At 35.8% G+C, this 18,614-nt stretch overlaps 1 protein-coding gene across 5 annotated transcripts in view; it reads left to right on the top strand.

Annotated features, from left to right (window-relative positions):
• FGD4 (FYVE, RhoGEF and PH domain containing 4) overlaps positions 1 to 18,614 on the top strand; it is a 1,935,878-nt gene that overhangs the window by 1,594,145 nt on the left and 323,119 nt on the right. For all 5 annotated transcript variants that reach the window (XM_044088116.1, XM_044088113.1, XM_044088111.1 and 2 more), the window contains one exon: positions 7,135 to 7,273. In XM_044088116.1, the coding sequence (XP_043944051.1) occupies positions 7,135 to 7,273 (139 nt within the window). The remainder of the gene's footprint in view (positions 1 to 7,134; positions 7,274 to 18,614) is intronic.

Raw genomic sequence — 18,614 nt, 5'->3', positions numbered from 1 at the left:
AATAAAATAGGGTACAGCATTTTTATTACAATATTATGCACAATATTAATATTTAAACTGCTGCATAAAGTGAACAATTTTGTGATAAAATACCTATCTAATTTTATTTTAATTTTATTTTAATTTAATTTGGATAGATATTGACATATAAGATATTTTAAATTACCAATATTTAACTAGTCGGGAAGTAGGATTGGGTTCTGGTTATAAGTATAATTATAATTAAGCAAAGGCTCATGACCGCAGAAATCACCAGGACCAGGATACAGATGACAATTTCTTTATTTCACGTACAACATCCACAGTTGAAAACTGACTTAAAAAAGCAATATATACGTGAAAAATTTCCAAAAATTTCCAATTGAATACCAGTTAATCATCAATCCTAATCATCACTTCACAAGCTAGCTGATGAATTTATGTATAAAGCATAAATATAAAATATAAAAAGAAATTTTTATTTTCAACTAATAGTATGAATTATTTATGACAGCTGCACTATTAGTGATTGCTCTGCCTAAGTCGCTGCATATATCTAAGGCCTTATTATTTAAAAATGAATTGTTAGGATGTCGTATTATGTAGTAAGAATGTGCTTTCAAGACGTCTGATAATCATTTTCAGTTTTATTTGTTTTACATTTTATAATTAATGTTATAAACGTAGATAATAAAATAAATAATATTTAACCCAGGAAATTTTAATTAAGAATATAATTAATAATTAAAAATTAAAATTGAGAATAAAATTTATATAAATACGCTTTTATGTTTAACATAAAAGTTATGTTTTAAAGTAAGAACTGTGACTTTAAGGATCTTTTTACTGGTTTGAATTTTGGCGGGCATTCATTAACTGCTTGTTATATAAGCAAATATTTTAAAGTATGCTGATGTTTGCCAATTTCTGAAGAAGTTTAAACATTGCTTTAAACGAAAAACGTTTGAAATATTTTAACGTTTAAAGTTTTAATAAAGCGCCGAGTTGCTCTTTTGCCTAAGCGGAACAGTTTTGTATTTTTAGATTCTGTATACACAGGATTGTCATTTAATTTATCACTCATTTTATCTAAATACAGCTGATGGACAAAAATAATCTAATATACATTTAATCTAATCTTTACACACACTAGGTATACCCATGAACAACACTGCTAAAAAGGAAAGCTTATTTTGTGATCACTGGTATTAGTTCTTTTTATAGATTTTTAAATAAATCCGTGATTGTGGGAGGCTTCATTCCCCCCCCCCCCAAATCAGTGCTGCTTGGATTTTAAGAATGTCTGTGGATTTTCTATCTGTTTATGCATTTGATGTAAGGTATTGCCAGCTATGCCAGGAGAAGTAGGGCAGTGGATGTGTAACATATGCCAGCATAGCTAGCTGGAATTTTGTAAAGAATGATATGTCATTTGTATATCAAATTGATTTGTACAGATGCTTGTGTTGAAAAATTTATTTGTAAAGCTGCTTTGGTTAAAAATGTACCAACAGTGTGCCCTGTTGGACAGAAAAAATATACATGCATTATTGTAACTGTCTAAATGTACATGTTTTAACAGAGTATACTGGAAGAGAAGAAGTTAATCTCAATCTACCTAACTTTGAAAATAGTTTGAAATTAAATTACTTGTCTTAGGCCACAAAGATTGTATCTTACAGTTCTCAATGCAGCCAGAAACAAAAAGTCTGTACTAGGAAGCTGTCTGCATTGTTGTTGGGGTGAGCTAATTGCTACTGTGGAATGGTGGGGGTTGAAATTGTTTTATGACTTCTAGGAGCTGCAGCAGATCTTAGCAAGGCTTTGTATGTGTCTGTGTTATTGACACTTTCTAGCCAAGGGAGGTAGCATGGGAACCAGAAGTCAGATGACCCAAGTGTATGTGATGTCATTCTGTAATTCATTACTAAAATGATATGTTAATACTGACTGAAGTCTCATTGCAGTCTGTTTTTGTAACCTGACAAGGAAGGACCCCTCACCTACTTCATCTTGCCTTGCTCTAGTAAGTAACCAGGGAGTAATAATTATTTAGATCAGAAAGGAAAATATAGTGAGATTAGTTAAGTATTGTTTTTCTGTAACTGTTTGAACTTGTCCACTTGTGTTATTTTTAATATTTCCTGTGACTGAAACTCTGGTGTTTACTGTAAATATATAGTTGGTATTTTCATGTTCTTTTTTATTTATTATTAAACACATTTAAACTTTTCATTGTGGCTGGTCTTTTTAGAGAATATTTTAATCTCTGCAAGCAGTTTTTTATATTTGGTAACAACTCTGGCCACTCCTGAAAGCCTTACTGTTGGTCAAACTACCATTTGTACTAATTAATTTCACCCAGTATAATTGAGTACCCTTATAAGAGCCTTAGTGTTGCTGGCTGTGGAGTGTCTGGTGGCAGTAACTGCCCTGTAGTCTGGGCAGCAGGGGCATAGCTAGCAAATCTGTGCCAACCTTTTCCAGGTGTGTGTGTGTGTGTGTGTGTGTGTGTGTGTGTGTGTGTGTGTGTGTGTGTGTGTGTGTGTGAGAAAATCAAATTTCAGAGTGTGTGTGTCAGCTGCTGGGAGCAGGGAAACAAAGCACTGATTTCACAGAGAGAGTGATGGTGGGCTTGGCCTGGACACTTGGCTGAGGACTCAACACTACAGCTGTGTCAGTGGAGAGTCTTATTTGCACCTGGAGAGAGAAAGAGAAACCAGCCCCCAAACTGAGCATGTTCCCTTTGTGCTCTTAAGGGAAATTGTGCTTGATGCAGAGATCTCCATCTGGAAATACTTGGTGTATCCATTTTTGTTCCAAGTGAACTTCCCTCTCCAGTGTCAGCGGTGAGGATTCTGGCTCCTTGATTACTGGCCCAGAGAGGGGAGGTTTGGTTGAGATGTGTATTAAGTAATTTTTTTATCCATTGTTTAGATTCAGCAAACTCAATTAATCAAGTACAAATAGCATGCCAGCATCGCAAAGCTGGGGATGAAATAGATCTCATTGAGTATTTACTCAATATTGTTCTTCATTTTGTTTAATGGTAATTACTACCTCCAAATGTCAGGGGTAGCAATGGGCTCCCCCTGTGAGGGAGTTTTGCTAACTACGTGATGGCTTATAGGGAGGAAGAACATGTATTCAAGAGTGAACTTTATAAAGAACATGTTTGTTGGTATACCAGATTTTTGGATGACATCTTTATTATTTTTAAAGGCAATTGCCATCAAGCTTCTAAATTTGCTGAGCAGATTTCTGGTTTAACCCATTTTTTTAGATTTCAACTTTGAATTTGAGACTGAGCAAATATCTTATCTTGATGTTTCTGTCTTGAAGGATAGACCAAATGCTAGATGTGTGGCCAGAATTTTTAGAAAGGCCACCTATTCCAACAGCTTCCTCTGTTATGAGAGCAACCACCCCTTCCATCAAAAGAAGGCGGTGGTCAAAGGCCAACCCATGAGAACTGCCAAGATGGTCACCCTTGATGATGATTTCATATCTGAAATTGAGCATTTGAAAAACATGTTCCTGGCTTGGTCTTACCCCATGGAATTCTTGACATAAATTATTAATGAAGTAGTAATGAAAAGTGATGGAGGATGGTTTAAACCTATCCTTGATGGTGGAAATTATCTCTTTGATTTAAATGTTTTGGATGTTTCTAATGGGGCATCTGGTGAATTACCTGATAGGGTTTTTGATTATTCATTAAAATTTAGTACCCCTTTCTCATTGGATGCTGGAGCCCTTAGAAACATTTTATCCAAAAACTGGTTTGTTCTTATGGAAGACCTTTTACTTAGGCAAATAATTAGTACTGAACCCGGTATGATATTCAAATTAGTACTGAACCCGGTATGATATTCAGGCGGGGATGCAATATCAAAAATCTTTTGAAAAAAAAAATTTAACTTTATTGCTGGCAGGGTCGGCATGTATAAATGTGGTAGATGTAAATTCTGTCATTTGATTGAAGGAACTAATGGATTTTGTATTGCGAATTGTTCTTACCATTTAAAAGGCAGGTTCAATTGTGAAAGCTCAGGGGTTATATACATTGCCAGAATTGTACTGGGTTTTATATTGGTAAAACCAAGAGACATTTAAAAGAGAGAATTTATGAGCACCAGTACAATATTACTAGGCAAATTAATACCAGTGCACTAGTAAGACATGTAATAGAGAATGATGGGCATAGATTTTCTTATCTGGTTATTGAACAAGTGAAAAAGGATGAAAGGGGTGGGTCATGGCAACTGCATCTAGAAGAACGAGAGTTATATTGGCAGCTAAGGTTGAATGCCTTTGTTTACCCTGGACTGAGTGAGCAGTGCTCTCTGAAATGTATTTTGAAATTGAAAGCATTGGAAAGGTAATTTGATACATTATTGTATGTTTCATTTATTCATTCATAGACAATTTTATTTGAGATGGTTTAAACAAATATTATTTGATTTAAAAATATATTTATGTAGATTTATACATATATATATATATTTTTTTATCATTGTTTGATATAATTTTGGAGGTGCTTTTTGAAACATGATGGCTGTTTTGAATTTGTATATGTGTAAATAAGTATATATATATATTTTTTTTTTTTTTTTAATGTTTTCTTTGACGAATCATGTTGAGTGTTTTTTTAAAGCTTAATTAATTGATTGATATGTTATGTCATAAGTTGGGTACTATTTAAGTAGTGAGTTGATTTTTGATGTCTGAAGAAGTTCATGTATTGTTTGTCAATGAAAGCGCTAACATAAACTCATTTTTTTTTGGGAGATTACCACTGCCTTCATTGTTTTTTATTAGCATTGTGAAGCAGTCAATCTCTTTGAAGGCCAGTATGTTATGTTTGTCTACTAAACCTATTAACATATGTTTTTAATCAAATAATGCAAATTTTATTTGTTTTTTTTTTTAATTTAGAAAATGTATATTATTGCAAAATCCTATTAATCTTTAGACTTTTAAGGAAATAGGAGCAGCGTTTAAAAATTATCCCTGGTGAGCAGCTTTTGACTCTGTCATTTCTGCTATGTCTGAGATTCTAAAGCTAAGAAGAATGAAGACCATGGTAATCTGTTTAGGGACAAGGAGTGCAAGAAGCTTGAGGTTAAGAAACTAAGAGGAAACCTGCTGTCTGTGGTGGGTCAGCTATCTTAAGAATGTATAGAGAGAGAGAGAGAGAAAAATGCAGGACAGGAGAAACTAAGATGTGTAAATGGAGGAAATCAAGAGGAGACAAAAAAGGGGAGAAAGAAATGGATAAAATATACACTGTGATGGAAAGGAATGCTGGAGTTGATTTATAAGGACTTAGTTGATCTAGTGGGCAAATAAGGGTTTTGAGAGTTTGGGGGAAGAGATGTATAAAGACGTATTAGGTTTTGGTTGAACATCAGTTCTGAGATGAGATGTGACAGATGTGCAGTGCATGGGAATAATTGCCAGCAGTGCATATCATGAAGAGGTTGTACAAGATGCTACTGAAACTGTGGAGTTGCAAAATGATAGCCAAAAGCAGATGCTGCAGGGGAGAAGGAATAGATGGTATCCATATATGGTGGGCTTTTAGGGAGGTGTGCAACTTATATGGGATATGGTAGTAGGGGATGGAAAAGGTATACAGAAAGGTTATAGAGAAGTAGGATATTGGAGTTCTAACTGATGGGAGTTATAGGAGGTGGTGGCTAAACAAATGAGATAGCAAGGGGCTTTAAAATATCAGGAAATGAGATAGATATGAAGGTCAAAAACTTATAGGGCTATTTGAAATTAAAAATGGCATTTGAGAATTCATAGGAGTAGGTATGGAAAGTTAAAAGGGAACAATTTGAAGGACTATGAAGTGAGTGAGAGAAGTAATGGAGGGTCATACAGTATTGTTGGAAAGATGAAAGGAAGAGAGAGATCAGATGGATGAATGGAATAAGGAGTTGGGGGGAGGTCATGGGGATGAAGGAGAATAGCTAGGAGGTAGTGATGTATAGTTAAATCCAAGCAGGAATGTAGAATATTTTTAAGATGTATTAAGGAGTATTGTACTTTTTCTTTGGGGTAAAGAAATATCAGACTCTGAAGTTTTGTTCAAATATTTAACTTTTAAATAAATGAAAATACTCATGAAAAAAAGTATATACATTTGCAGTCTTATATAAATTATTCATGTCCAGTCCTAACAAAGTCTTATAGTTTGCTAACTTTTTAAACCACTTTGTATTATCAGATGCATTACGATTATGCCCAGCATAGCCTAAAGAACTGTAGAGATGGCCGATCATCGCTTGTCTGCATCTGTTTATTGGTCTGTAATTGTAAAAAATAGTTTACTATTAGATTTCTGAAACTGCTTTGGTCGACTGGTATGTAGTCGAAAGGCAGTTTTCAAGTGGGCAGAATGCAGAACCAGAAAGCATCCACTACACTACAGCAAATGTGTAGTGTAGTTTGATTTTCTGAGTTCTGCATTGTGTATAGAGATTGCAGTTCAGTGAACAAACAGGGAATTAACCCATTTCCTCACTGTTGTGTGATCTCGGCGTGGGTATAAATAATTTGCAAGGGGTGTGGAGGGCACAACCCCCCACATGGGGGGTGCAGGGGGGGCTTTCCCCCTGCAAAATAGTAAAATACACTTACCGTTGACTGTAGAAAGTCACAGTACGGTAAGCTGTATAGCATGTGTGACTGACGTCGCCTCATGTTATGTCGAATACATCAAACTTCGGAAGTGGATGTATTCCATTTCGAGTTTGCTGCCTATTCTTCAGTACGGATTTGTCTTTCTGGGTCAATGTTTTGAAGCAGTTTCAGGAATGCAGTAGTAAATCGTAAACAGTACATGGACAAATGCACACAGAAAGAACAGAATAAGAGAATGTTATAGGACAGTTGTATTTGCAAGTTTGTGGTTTATGTATGTGGTAATATCACTGCTATTGTATTTGGGACTTTGCTAAAGCAAAACACAGAACTGTGCACAATTGCTTGATCTTGCAGGAATTGCTACAGGAATGTGTGTGAATATAACTTGGATTTCATAACTGTTTTGTTTCAGGGCATACAAAATAAAGATATTCTGTGTCTCATTGAGTGCAGTCCTCATTTTACTAAAAGGACTCCTTTTGTGTTCTCTCTTTTTAGAAACAAGAAATCTGTGGGAGTTTGACTCTTCAGCATCACATGCTAGGACCTGTACAGCGAATTCCACGTTATGAACTACTACTAAAGGATTATCTAAAAAAACTGCCTCAGGACTCATCAGACCGCCAAGATGCTGAAAGCAAGTATCACCTTACAATTATTTTTAAGAATGGTTGCCAGTATAGAATGCTTTAACAGTGCTACCAGCATGCTTTGTGGTATAGTACAAATCACAATGTCTTTTACATTCAGTTACGTTTTTTTGCTTACATAACTTAAGCACTCTTTTCTGTTAACTATACTAATTTCACAGCTTTCTTAATTACTTTTGAGCGGCCATGGTAGTATTTTTAGTGAGGATCTTCAACAGCATCGTTGTTATCATTGTAGCAACACATTTGCACAGTATTTCATACTAGGGAGCTTGCATCCTGTCATGGCTGTATTAAAAAGAGCTAAGCAAAGACTTTGATACCCCCTTTCCCAACTCATTTCACGAGTTGTCATACCGAATGGGTAAGCTGCATTTCCTTTGTAACTAATCCTCTGCTTTATCTTGGATTTTGATTCAACTGCTCTATGTGTGTTCTATGCAATTATATCAGATTTTTGTCTTAATAGATTCCACAGGAGGGGTTACTCTGTGTGTTTACAGCACTTTAAAAATAATTCCAACTTTCTCCACTGAGTGGGATGTATGGCTTAAGTCTAGCAGGGAATTCCAAGTCAATATTCTCTCTCTCTCTCCCCTTCAGCAGTTTAACATTTCTGAACTCTATCTGTGACTTTTGTATCACCTTCTCTTGGGGGGGGGGGGGGGGGAATTTGGTTCTGACAAGTTTATGTTCTGCATTCATTATATAACAGGAAATTTTCTAAGATATCCTCAGCGCTCAGACTGAAAGACCATTGAAAGATCGCTTGACTTGCTACACAGCTGATAACTTTCAAACTTCTGTCTGCCCACTCCCTTTTTGTGCTGCAGGTGATTGCAATCACTAAATGTTTCTGTATGATGCACCCGTGCCTTCCACAGTATTCTTGAACATATTTCTACTGTGTAACATGTAAGGGGAGTGCAACTACACAGATGTTGATATATTCTCATCTGAGTTGTACTTTTATCTTATTTTCCACATTTTGCTTTTCCTATTAATGAGCTGCTTCCTGTGGTCAAGGGTACTAGGTTTGATTCTTTTTATCTTCATTTCCATATGGTGTGACTGAAAAAAGTCTCCCCCTTAACCCCAAAAATGGATAGTTGTGTCCAGTGGACTTACTCTGTTAACAAATATAAAAATAAATAAAACCGAAATCTCTGTCATTTAAATGTTTTCTGTTTTTTATTACACTATATATATATATATATATATATATGCCCATATATATATGCCCATATATATATATATATATATATATATATATATATATATATATATATAGGAGCGCTACAGAATCCAGAAAGCTCAAAATCCCGAAAATTCATAATCCTGAAACTCAAAATCCTGAAAACACAAAATGGACATACTGACGTCATTGTGGTTTTGCTATTGTTAGCCCTGTGGTGTTAGGTCATGCGTTGGGTTCAGGTAAGTGTGCGGTTGGTTTTATGTTAGGGTTAGGGGTGGTTTAAGTGAGTTAGGGTTAGGGCGCAGGTTAGGCATGTATGCAATAGTGACAAATATTGGGGTTCGGGGCGGTTTAAGTGAGTTAGGGTTAGGGCGCGGGTCAGGTGAGTGTGCAGTAGTGATGGACCTTAGGGTTAGGGTTAGGGTCAGGGTCAGTTGGTAGATATTAGTGTCTTTATAGTGACATATTAGCATTATTTGTGTTTTCAGGATTTTGAGTTTCAGGATTTTGGGTTTTCGGGATTTTGAATTTTCGGGATTTTGGTCTCAGGATTTTGGGCTTCGGGATTGTGAGCTTTCAGGATTCTGTAGCGCTTCCATATATATATATATATATATATATCATTACACTATATATATATCATTACACTATATATATATATATATATATATATATATATATATATATATATACATCATTATATATTATATATATACATCATTACACTATATATATATATCATTACACTATATATATATATATATATATATATATATATATATATATATATATATATATATATATATATATATATATATATATATATATATATATATATATATATATATATATATATATCATTACACTATATATATATATATATATATATATAGCATTACACTATATATATATATATATATATATATATATATATATATATATCATTACACTATATTTATATATATATATATATATATATATATATATATATATATCATTACACTATATTTATATATATATATATATATATATATATATATATATATATATATATGTGCCCTTCCATTACTTTCTTTGTCCAAACAGTGAAAGTTGACTTCCTACATCTGACCCTCCAACACTTTTTTTAATTGCATAGCAGGCTGTCTGTTGTCCCAAACTCTGCAAAGATAGCACAGTCTGCTGATGAACACTTCCCTAAGTAAGCAATCCGCTGAGATGAACAGAATCTTCTTCAAGCTGCATACACAGTTAGGCAAGTTCTGATTGATGCATATTTTACATTTTACAGAACTCTGTTTTGTCATGTTTTGCTGTCCTTGCAAGTTTTACCTCCCTGTACTCCACTAGTCAGCTAAAAATAGTCTTTGGTTTTGATTATCTCTAAACCCTCCCACGCAGTCCTGCCTTTCTGCCATGCTGATAACATTTGCCATTTCAAGACCCTTTGCAGTATAAAGATCCATCTGTGTCCACATTTGGCTTGAACTGCTTTCCCACTAACTCATACATGTGAGTCTTGCCCTACTTTTATTTCTATACTCTTGGCATTGTGTATATCTGCAAATTTATGCATCCCCTTGTCATTAGCTGTCAGTGATTTGCTATGTGCTGTGCTAAGCTCAAGTGCAGACATACATGAAATGCTTACCTGTTATTTATATTCTGACATTCACTTCACAGAGCCAACAGTGAAACACTATATTTTTAATCAAAGCATGTACTTTAAGCATAAAATCATGCCTATATACTTTGGACCTCTGTCCTCATAGCAAAGAAAACTAGAAGACAGAAAATTTTTAAATCAAAGCACAAAATCTGCAACTTTAAAACAAGGAATTACTAGCATATATGATTTCCCTCTACTGTCCATCACAATTAATGCCCCTTTAACCCCAAATAAACAAATGTCACTGTCAAAATAAAAACAACTGCCTTAAGACCTCACTTTATACTCCTCATATACTCTGATTCTTGACTCTCTATCTACTCTGCATAAAATGACTCCAGTGGTCCTGATAGGTCATGTCTCAGGATATTTAGGTAGCATCTGGAGATATTATCAATGCGGTACTTTTGGCCTTAGAGAACACATCTAGGACCTGCTTCCTAGTGATAGTTTGGGGGGTATTTATTTGATAGTTTGTATTTCCAAATCAATAATGTTTGCATTGCTAGTGGGCATGTAGACTATGTGGTCCAAGGTGTTTCTGTTTACAAAGTCTAGGAGTCTCTGCACCTGTAAGTTTGGGTTCTTCTAACCAGTTTATAGTGGAGTACATACCTCTCAAGCTCTTAAATCAAGAAATCTGGACAAAGCCTTACAATAATCGAGGGACAAAGGCCCCAAAATAGGGACATATTTTAAATATTGCTCTTATAAACATAAAAAGTAGCTAGAGTAGCAGGGTTTGTAGTAAAATGCATTTTCTAAAGGATATGACTCCTTAAACTCAAATTTATGTCATTATTTAGTGATTTAATTCCTCAGATCATGACAGTGATGTGCCAGAAAGCCACAAATGTTATGAGGAACAGACTGAAAATTTGAGGCAAAAATCTGGACATTCTGCAAAAATCTATACAGTTAAGAGGTATGGTGGGGTAGTTGTAGCCACCCATGAATATGGTATTGGGTTGAATGGTGAGAACCTCCAGTAAGTCCAAGTTTATGATATGGTATTTTGCCTATGGAAATATGGACATGGAGAAGCTCATGAGCATCATTATGTTTGACTAGTCTTGAGGTGAGCTTGTTCTTGATACAGATTGAAGCACCTCCACATTTGCTCATTGCCTGTGCAGTAGCTGGCCTAAATGTGTGGAAGGCACTGTAGGCCTGCACTGCCAGGGTGGTCCCTGCAGCTTTAAACAATGCCTTAGTAACTGTACAGATTTTCACATTCTCCAGAGTGAGGAGAGCCTGGAGGCAGTGTTGTTTCTTGTTTAGGCTCCTGGTATTGAGCAGTAACACCTTTAGATTGTCTTGTGTTGGTATTGAAGTGTCACATGGTTTGTCAGTTTGGCATTGGCTAAAAAAGGCACTGTGAGGAGGGCAATGTTTTAGTCAATATTCAAAAGCCTAGAGGGAACAATGCAAGTCATGTTTTAACAATATATTCCAACACAGGGAAATATTGTACCCCCATGGACTGACACCAGAAACTAAGCCAGTTAGTGAAGTCGATTGTCTTTTCTTCATATTGTTGCATCATCCTTGGTGAAGGTAGAATGCTGCTCAGTGCAAGGTACATACCAGCCTGGGAAACAGTCAGAGAGATCCATAATGCCTCTCTTCATGTAGTCTGGTGAGATACATTTCAGGTCATTTACACCCACGTGGACTATGACTGAGTCATCCTTGTACTCGTGGTCGCATTACTTGAGTGCAATGGTGATTTGGTGGATCCTGGCCTCTGATAAACAACTGACAGTGATTTTCTTTTTCTTCAGCCTGTTGAGCGAGGCATCTCTTTCTCACAATGGAGTCTCCTATGATAAAAATATTGGGTAGTATTTTGGCTTGTCTTATGCTCCTTGTAGTTGAGGATGAACAGGTTGACAAGGATTGTTGTTGTAGGACGAATGGCTAGGTGATCTTTAGGGTTTAGGACGGTTGTTTTTAAGTGTCTCAGCATATGTTGGTTGATCTATGTGTTGGATCAGTAATGTGTGAGGTGGGTGTAGTGCGTACATTACTGACAGCCTCATTATTATTTTGAATGCTTTTGTGTGAGAGTCTTGCCTACAGTGCCATTGTGTAATTACTTCTTTCACATACTGTATCCATTTCTTAAAGGATTAGTCAGTTGTCAGAGAATATGAGACAATTCCTACCTTGTCTTAGGAAGCCCATATCTACCAAGCTGGCAGCAGAGAAATTGGGAAGGTGCCCATCCATTCTGTCAGATCTTTTTAAGTGATCTAAGTGGGGTGGTGTAGCTGGGGTTTACAGCAGGCTACCTTTGATGTTGTGAGGCTAGAAACTACGGCTAGTCTACGTGTGACTGAATCTATGCAGCAATGCTCCTCAGCATGCAAACAAGTTACTCTTTGTGAAACTGAGTTACAGGGTAAATTTTAGTTTCTAAGTGTTACCACTGTGTGACAAGCAGTGGCATTTATAGAGTCAAAGAAAAGTGATTAAACCAACTAAAAACCCTGTTCAATCTCACTTTAAGCCTCCTGTCTGTTTCCCATCTCAGACCAGGCTACCTTTGTACTGCCACTAGAATTGCATTCCCAGTCTTTTTTTCAGTATTAACATTTTTCATTTACATATATTATGCATTACAAATGTTTTATTTCTTTACAACAATTCTCAATCAGTCCAACATTACCTATATTGCATGGGCTGGACTTAGCAATTGTACTGCCCAATTAGGACCATTCTAGTGGGCCTCCAATTTCTGCACCTCCTGTGAACCTGGTCAGTTCCCCTCACTCACCTGAATTTAAGATTATATAAGATTAGGTTATCTTTTTCTGACACAGTATGTAGAAACAAACTGCATTTTATATTTAACATTACACATTTTAATGTTCAGAACAACTTGCCCCAGCCCCCAACCACCATTATTTTTGCATTTGTCCAGAATTCTTAAGCACAGATGATGATGACAGGTAGGAAAGTAAGACAGATTTTTTAACTGGTTTGTTTACTTTAACATAAAAGCAGAATGCCCCTACTGTATTTTTTCCCTTAATCAGACTCTGGCTAAACTTGTACATATAAATGACAAAGAATTCTTAGGTACTAATTGATGACCGTCTTGTTTTAATTTACAAAAATGTAAAAAATTAGAATGCTACTGGTGTATTTTTTTTACCATGTTGTACTCAGAAAACAAAGCCTTGGGGTGCATACTTACATCAAAAAATGAATGGTCTGCTGTACCAAAGAACTGTAGTAAATGGAACAATGTGGGTCTTACTCCTCTTATTATGGATTGTCCAACATTATCTTCACACTTAGCGTGTCCCACAAAAAAAAAAAAAAAAAAAAAGACGCCTTACACTTGTATGCAAACAGAGTATTACACAGGAAAGCAATGTTAAATCATAGCAGTCAAACTGACATCCCTTGTGTGGGCTTTTTGTAAGTCCTAGTTCACTTCCTCCACTATACGCTTGTTACTGCCCTTCACAAAAAAAAAAAACAATATGACCTAAAAATTGGGACATCATTGTAGCTCCTTTAGCTAAGCTGAAAGTCGTTATGTACTGCTGAAAGTGGTACAGTTAAGGTGTGTGCAGTGGCTGTATTCTGTCTAGTACTTCAATCCCATTTCCTAATGGAAGGAAAAGAACAACTCCTGTTTTGTTATAAATACCCTCTTTCCTCATTTCTTTCACCTAACTCTGCTTTAAAGCCCTAGCAATGAACTCTCCATGTTTAGGTCCTCATGATTGCGGAAATCTGGTGCCCTTACTAACAATGTAAAAAAATCTCCATCTGGTTTAGAAGTTATCATATTAACATTCTGAGTCTTCTATTATATATTGTCTTTACAGTTGAGCATACGTAATCATTCAACCTCTTAGCAGTCTGTCTTCATTAAAAAAAAAAAGTTACTTTTACAGGTAGCTGTGATGAAACATCCACACCACAAATTAGCCACCCAAAGTTATTTTTTTTAAATGGAATTTAGAGACAGATGTCCAAAAATCAAGTAGCATAAGAAGATGGCAAACACACAACAAATTATTTTACAATACCTACCGAATTTGTACATAAATTTGTAAATTATCTGGGAATGGAGCTGTCCAATCAGTAGTGCGACTACTATGTTTTCTTTGTTTACAATAGAACCTCACATGGCTCTCACCCTTTTAACTAATTGACTGTACATTAAAAGAAAATAACCTTTTCTTAAAGCTACAGCAGCCCCTCACCCCTAAGAAAGACTGCAAAAGCAGAGTCCAAAGATGACCCTCCATACTTCGTAGCAGCTCTTACTGAAGCTAGAAATTTTCTGCAAAATAAATGAACAGTTTGAAAGGCAAGAAATGAAAAACTGACAAGCACGGAATCCCCTGTGGGCACAGGGTCCTGTTGGGACAAATCAGTTTAATCAGCCTAATACCAGCTTTGACTATTGCCTTCCTTTAAACCTCACTCCTCCACCTGAACATTATTATGCATGTATTTTCCCAGAAATTCCATTTGTTTCTTTGTAATTTGGGCCCCTTCCCTTTATCTAAGTATCACATTTCCAATTATTTTATCTCTTTTACAATATTCAATACTTAAAAGACAGTTGGTTTAGATTTTGTTTTCCATTTTCTAGCAATTGCTTTCTTTTGGCAGCCAATAGAATTGTATTTAATAAGGCCTTATTATGTCTAGACAGTTCAGATCTTGTGTCTCAGCTCAGAATAATTTCCTTAGTTGCAGCCATTTGCACCCTCAGTATTTCTAACAAAGTATTCTGTTGGAAATGTTTTAAATCTGCCAGCAGAAATGTAGCTGGTACTATGAACCAGCTGATACGCCCTTGGACTAAATGGTAATTTAAACATAAAATGTTTACTCAAATGGAATAGATAGCTCATGACATCCACATTGTGGGTGGAGCTTTCTCTCTTGTATTTTAGGCTGTTTACTTTTGAATTTTCACTCACTCATATGAAGTTTGTGATAAGTAGTACCTCGTGAGTAGTTTTATTGTACTGTGTGATGTAGTCTAGCTTTACCATAGAAGAGAAGAACTTTACTGATTTTAGTGATGGCAGACAAGATTTACAGGATCTATCAGTTTATAATATCCCTACTGATCTTTCTACTTTAATTCAGTCTTTGAATGAGTCCGTAGTTGAAACTCAAGCTTTACTGAATGGTTTTGTGAACTCTTGTTCATCTACATTGCACGGTTCTGAATCTGGAAGTCCTTTGCAACGGTCCTCGGCAACTACTTTATATGATGGTGGTTACGATTTTCTTGACCAGGTTTTGGTGCCTAAAGACAAAAATCCATTTGCAGACTACCTATCTGAATATAGAAAGAGTGATTTTTTTAATGGGACAAACTCTGAAGGTTCATCACCAGGAAACTGCACATATATGATATGTAAGTTGGACAAACTGCTGAGTTCATACAAAGCATTGACTATGAAAACTTGTATTTGTCCAAATGTATTACTTGTGAAATTGTCCCCCAAGGATTGCATTGTTATAAAATTCTTAATGGAATTTATTTCAACAGTGAGGTGTTTAAGACTGTATGCCAAATCTATAATGATGTGGTTTAAACGTTCTTAAGGTGTCAATTGACAGTAATCATTCCAGGTTACAGTCACTAGGTGATCAAATTAAACATTTAAACCATAGCGTCATTTCTCATCCTCACTTTGAACAAAGAAAAAAAATGACTGGATAGCACTTGATGCCAAAATTTCACACCATGTCGCCACCATTGTACTACGTAAAAAGACGAAAATGCTGAGAGACTGGCATCATTATCAAAATAATACTGCCTACAGGCCATTATAGTTTAATAATCATTATAGTAAAAATGTTTTATCTGGGCATCTCAATAAAAATGTTTCATTTAGGCATCACGATCAAAGTACAGCTCATCCTACCACTAAAACTACTTTAGGGCATTATGATCACAGCACAGTAGTTCCTGATTCTAAAGTAACAGCAGCCCAGCTTAGATCTCCTCATTCTACAGATGCCATCAATGATGCTTCTACCATTTTCAAGGAAAAGGATTCATCTGGTCTGTCCAAGGTTAGTAAAAATGCCACTGTCCAAAATATGTCCCCTCCTGTTCATGCTGTCTCCCCCCCCTCCCACCTCCACAAGCAGATAGCAAGTCAGTAGAAAAACTATCAACAACAATTTTATCCAGCAGTGCATACACTTCAGGCAAAGGGAGAGGGTGAGTGAAAGGAAGAGAGAGGAGCAGCAGTCGCACAAGAGGAAGATGGAGAATGAGTGAGGAGATCTAACTTGGGTTGATGTTACTTTAGAGGTGCAGTATTTAATTTGTCTAGCAAACCATTAGATGCAAATGTTATTTCAGTCCTAAGAAAATAATTCAGTTTCATTCTAGCACACTGTGCTAATGTTACAGATACAGTACTTAAAATTGTACATTAGAAGGCTCAGTTTGAAACCAGGGTTTTTCAGTAAGTTCAATTTTATAGTTGACAGTACAGAACAAAATTCTGACAGATGCTTGGTTAACGTTTCAAACACAGGTGGTAGTGTCACTAATATGTCTCCCAGGAACTCTTCGTTCCAGTATTTGACTCCCAGTGACAGTTTTATTAGTGACTCCTACTAAGATATTGGTGACAACATTCTTCGAAGGAGAAGCATTTTAAACCCAGCGCTTCATTCCTCATTTAATATTTTCTGTAAAGTATGTGAAGCTGAAATCAGAAAGATTTTAACCGATAAACAAAGCGTTAAATGGTTTAATCTTAAGCTGTTGGAAAGAAAAGTTCTTTAATAAATTTATATAGATCCTTTGGTCAGAGTCATGAAACCTGATAAAGCTGCTGGTGTTATAGTTATGGATAACATTGTTTATACCCATAAGATGGAAATTGCTTTGAGTAACAATGAAAACTACAGCATTATCCAGCCAGTCGAAATCTTGCTTAGATTTCAGGAAATTATATTCTTTTGGAACTTTTTGTTGACAACCTTCTTTCAAGTCATGATTTAGAATTCATGCAAGTAACTAATCCATGTCTGGGGAGAATGTTTGGGATTCCCAAGATAATGTGTCTGACCCACCTCTTAGGCACATTGTTTCATGCAAGAAAACCAAGACTGAAGTTATTGCTGAATTTCTTGATTTTCAATTAAACCCCATTGTTCAATCTTCCCTGTTTTACTTAAGGGACTCTTCAAAATTTTTAAACAAAGTCTTTAATTCTGCCACGAAAAACCGCAATCTTCCTAATCCTATTTCTTGCAGTTGTTTTTTTTACTTGTTACCCTTGACATTGTAGCCTTGTATCCTAGCATCCCAGACAAAGAGAAGGTATTGACTTGCTGAAAAGATACCTCACTGTACATGTTAAGATGTAACCAGGGAAAGTTAGAATCATGTGTAGACTGTTACAGATTGTTTTTGACAATAAGTTGTTATTTTCAATGAGAATATCTATCATCAGAAAAAAAGTGTTGCTCTGGGAGCTAAAATGTCTCCAGCATATGCCAACTTAGTGATTAGCGTTTGGGAAGTGGACACTTATTTACTTGGAAGGTTTCAAACAAGTCTGGCTTTTTAAGCGTTTTATTGATTATAGATTTTTTTCTATAGTTAGGTTCCCACTCAGATCTTGATGTTTTCATTAATATTATCAGGGATAGCATCTCTTTCCTGATGTTACTATTTCAGGAATTGGTCAAGAAGTACATTTTTAGATGTTACTCTGTTTATTGATGACTGTTTTGCTCCATGATTTATCATAAAGACACCTTCAGAAGCAATTACCTGGATTTCAACAGACAACATCCCACTTTTATGAAAAAGAATATTGTAAAAGGCCAATATGTATGCAGACTTGTCAGTGAAGACAGCATGTTTTTTAGTGAATGTAAAATTCTCAAAGGGCTTTTTGTTTTGTTTTAGAAAGAAACTACCCTGCAGATTTCATCTACTCTTGCTTCGAACAAGTTTCCAGTTGCAGGCATTCTCAGCACCGACCCATTTTAAAGTATTGGTTTACTAACATCTGTAAAAATTGGGACAATGCCAGTTCTCATTTTCCACTGCCAATCTCTTTGGATTCCAACAACATTAAACAATGCATCATTACAAACTGGAGCATTATTGGAGTTAACCAAGAACCTTGCAGAGCTTTTGGTCCCATCCCCTCATTTTGTTTTAAAAAACTCATCTTTTTTCGGCTGTTCCCATTAGGGGTTGCCACAGCGGATCATCTGTTTCCATTTCTTCCTGTCCTCTGCATCTTACTCTGTCACACCAACCACCTGTATGTCCTCTCTCACCACATCCATAAACCTTATCTTAGGCCTTCCTCTTTTCCTACTACCTGGTAGCTTCATCCTTAGCATCTTTCTCCCAATATACTCAGCATCCCTCCTCAGCACATGTCCAAACCAACGTAATCTTGCTTCTCTGGCTTTGTCTCCAAACCTTCCA

Source organism: Protopterus annectens, chromosome 11.part0 (assembly GCF_019279795.1).
Source record: "Protopterus annectens isolate FY-2018-M chromosome 11.part0, PAN1.0, whole genome shotgun sequence".
Classification (NCBI taxonomy): Eukaryota; Metazoa; Chordata; order Ceratodontiformes; family Protopteridae; genus Protopterus; species Protopterus annectens.
The sequence above is the reverse complement of the archived record's forward strand: the minus strand, read 5'-3'. Positions and strand labels throughout refer to the sequence as shown.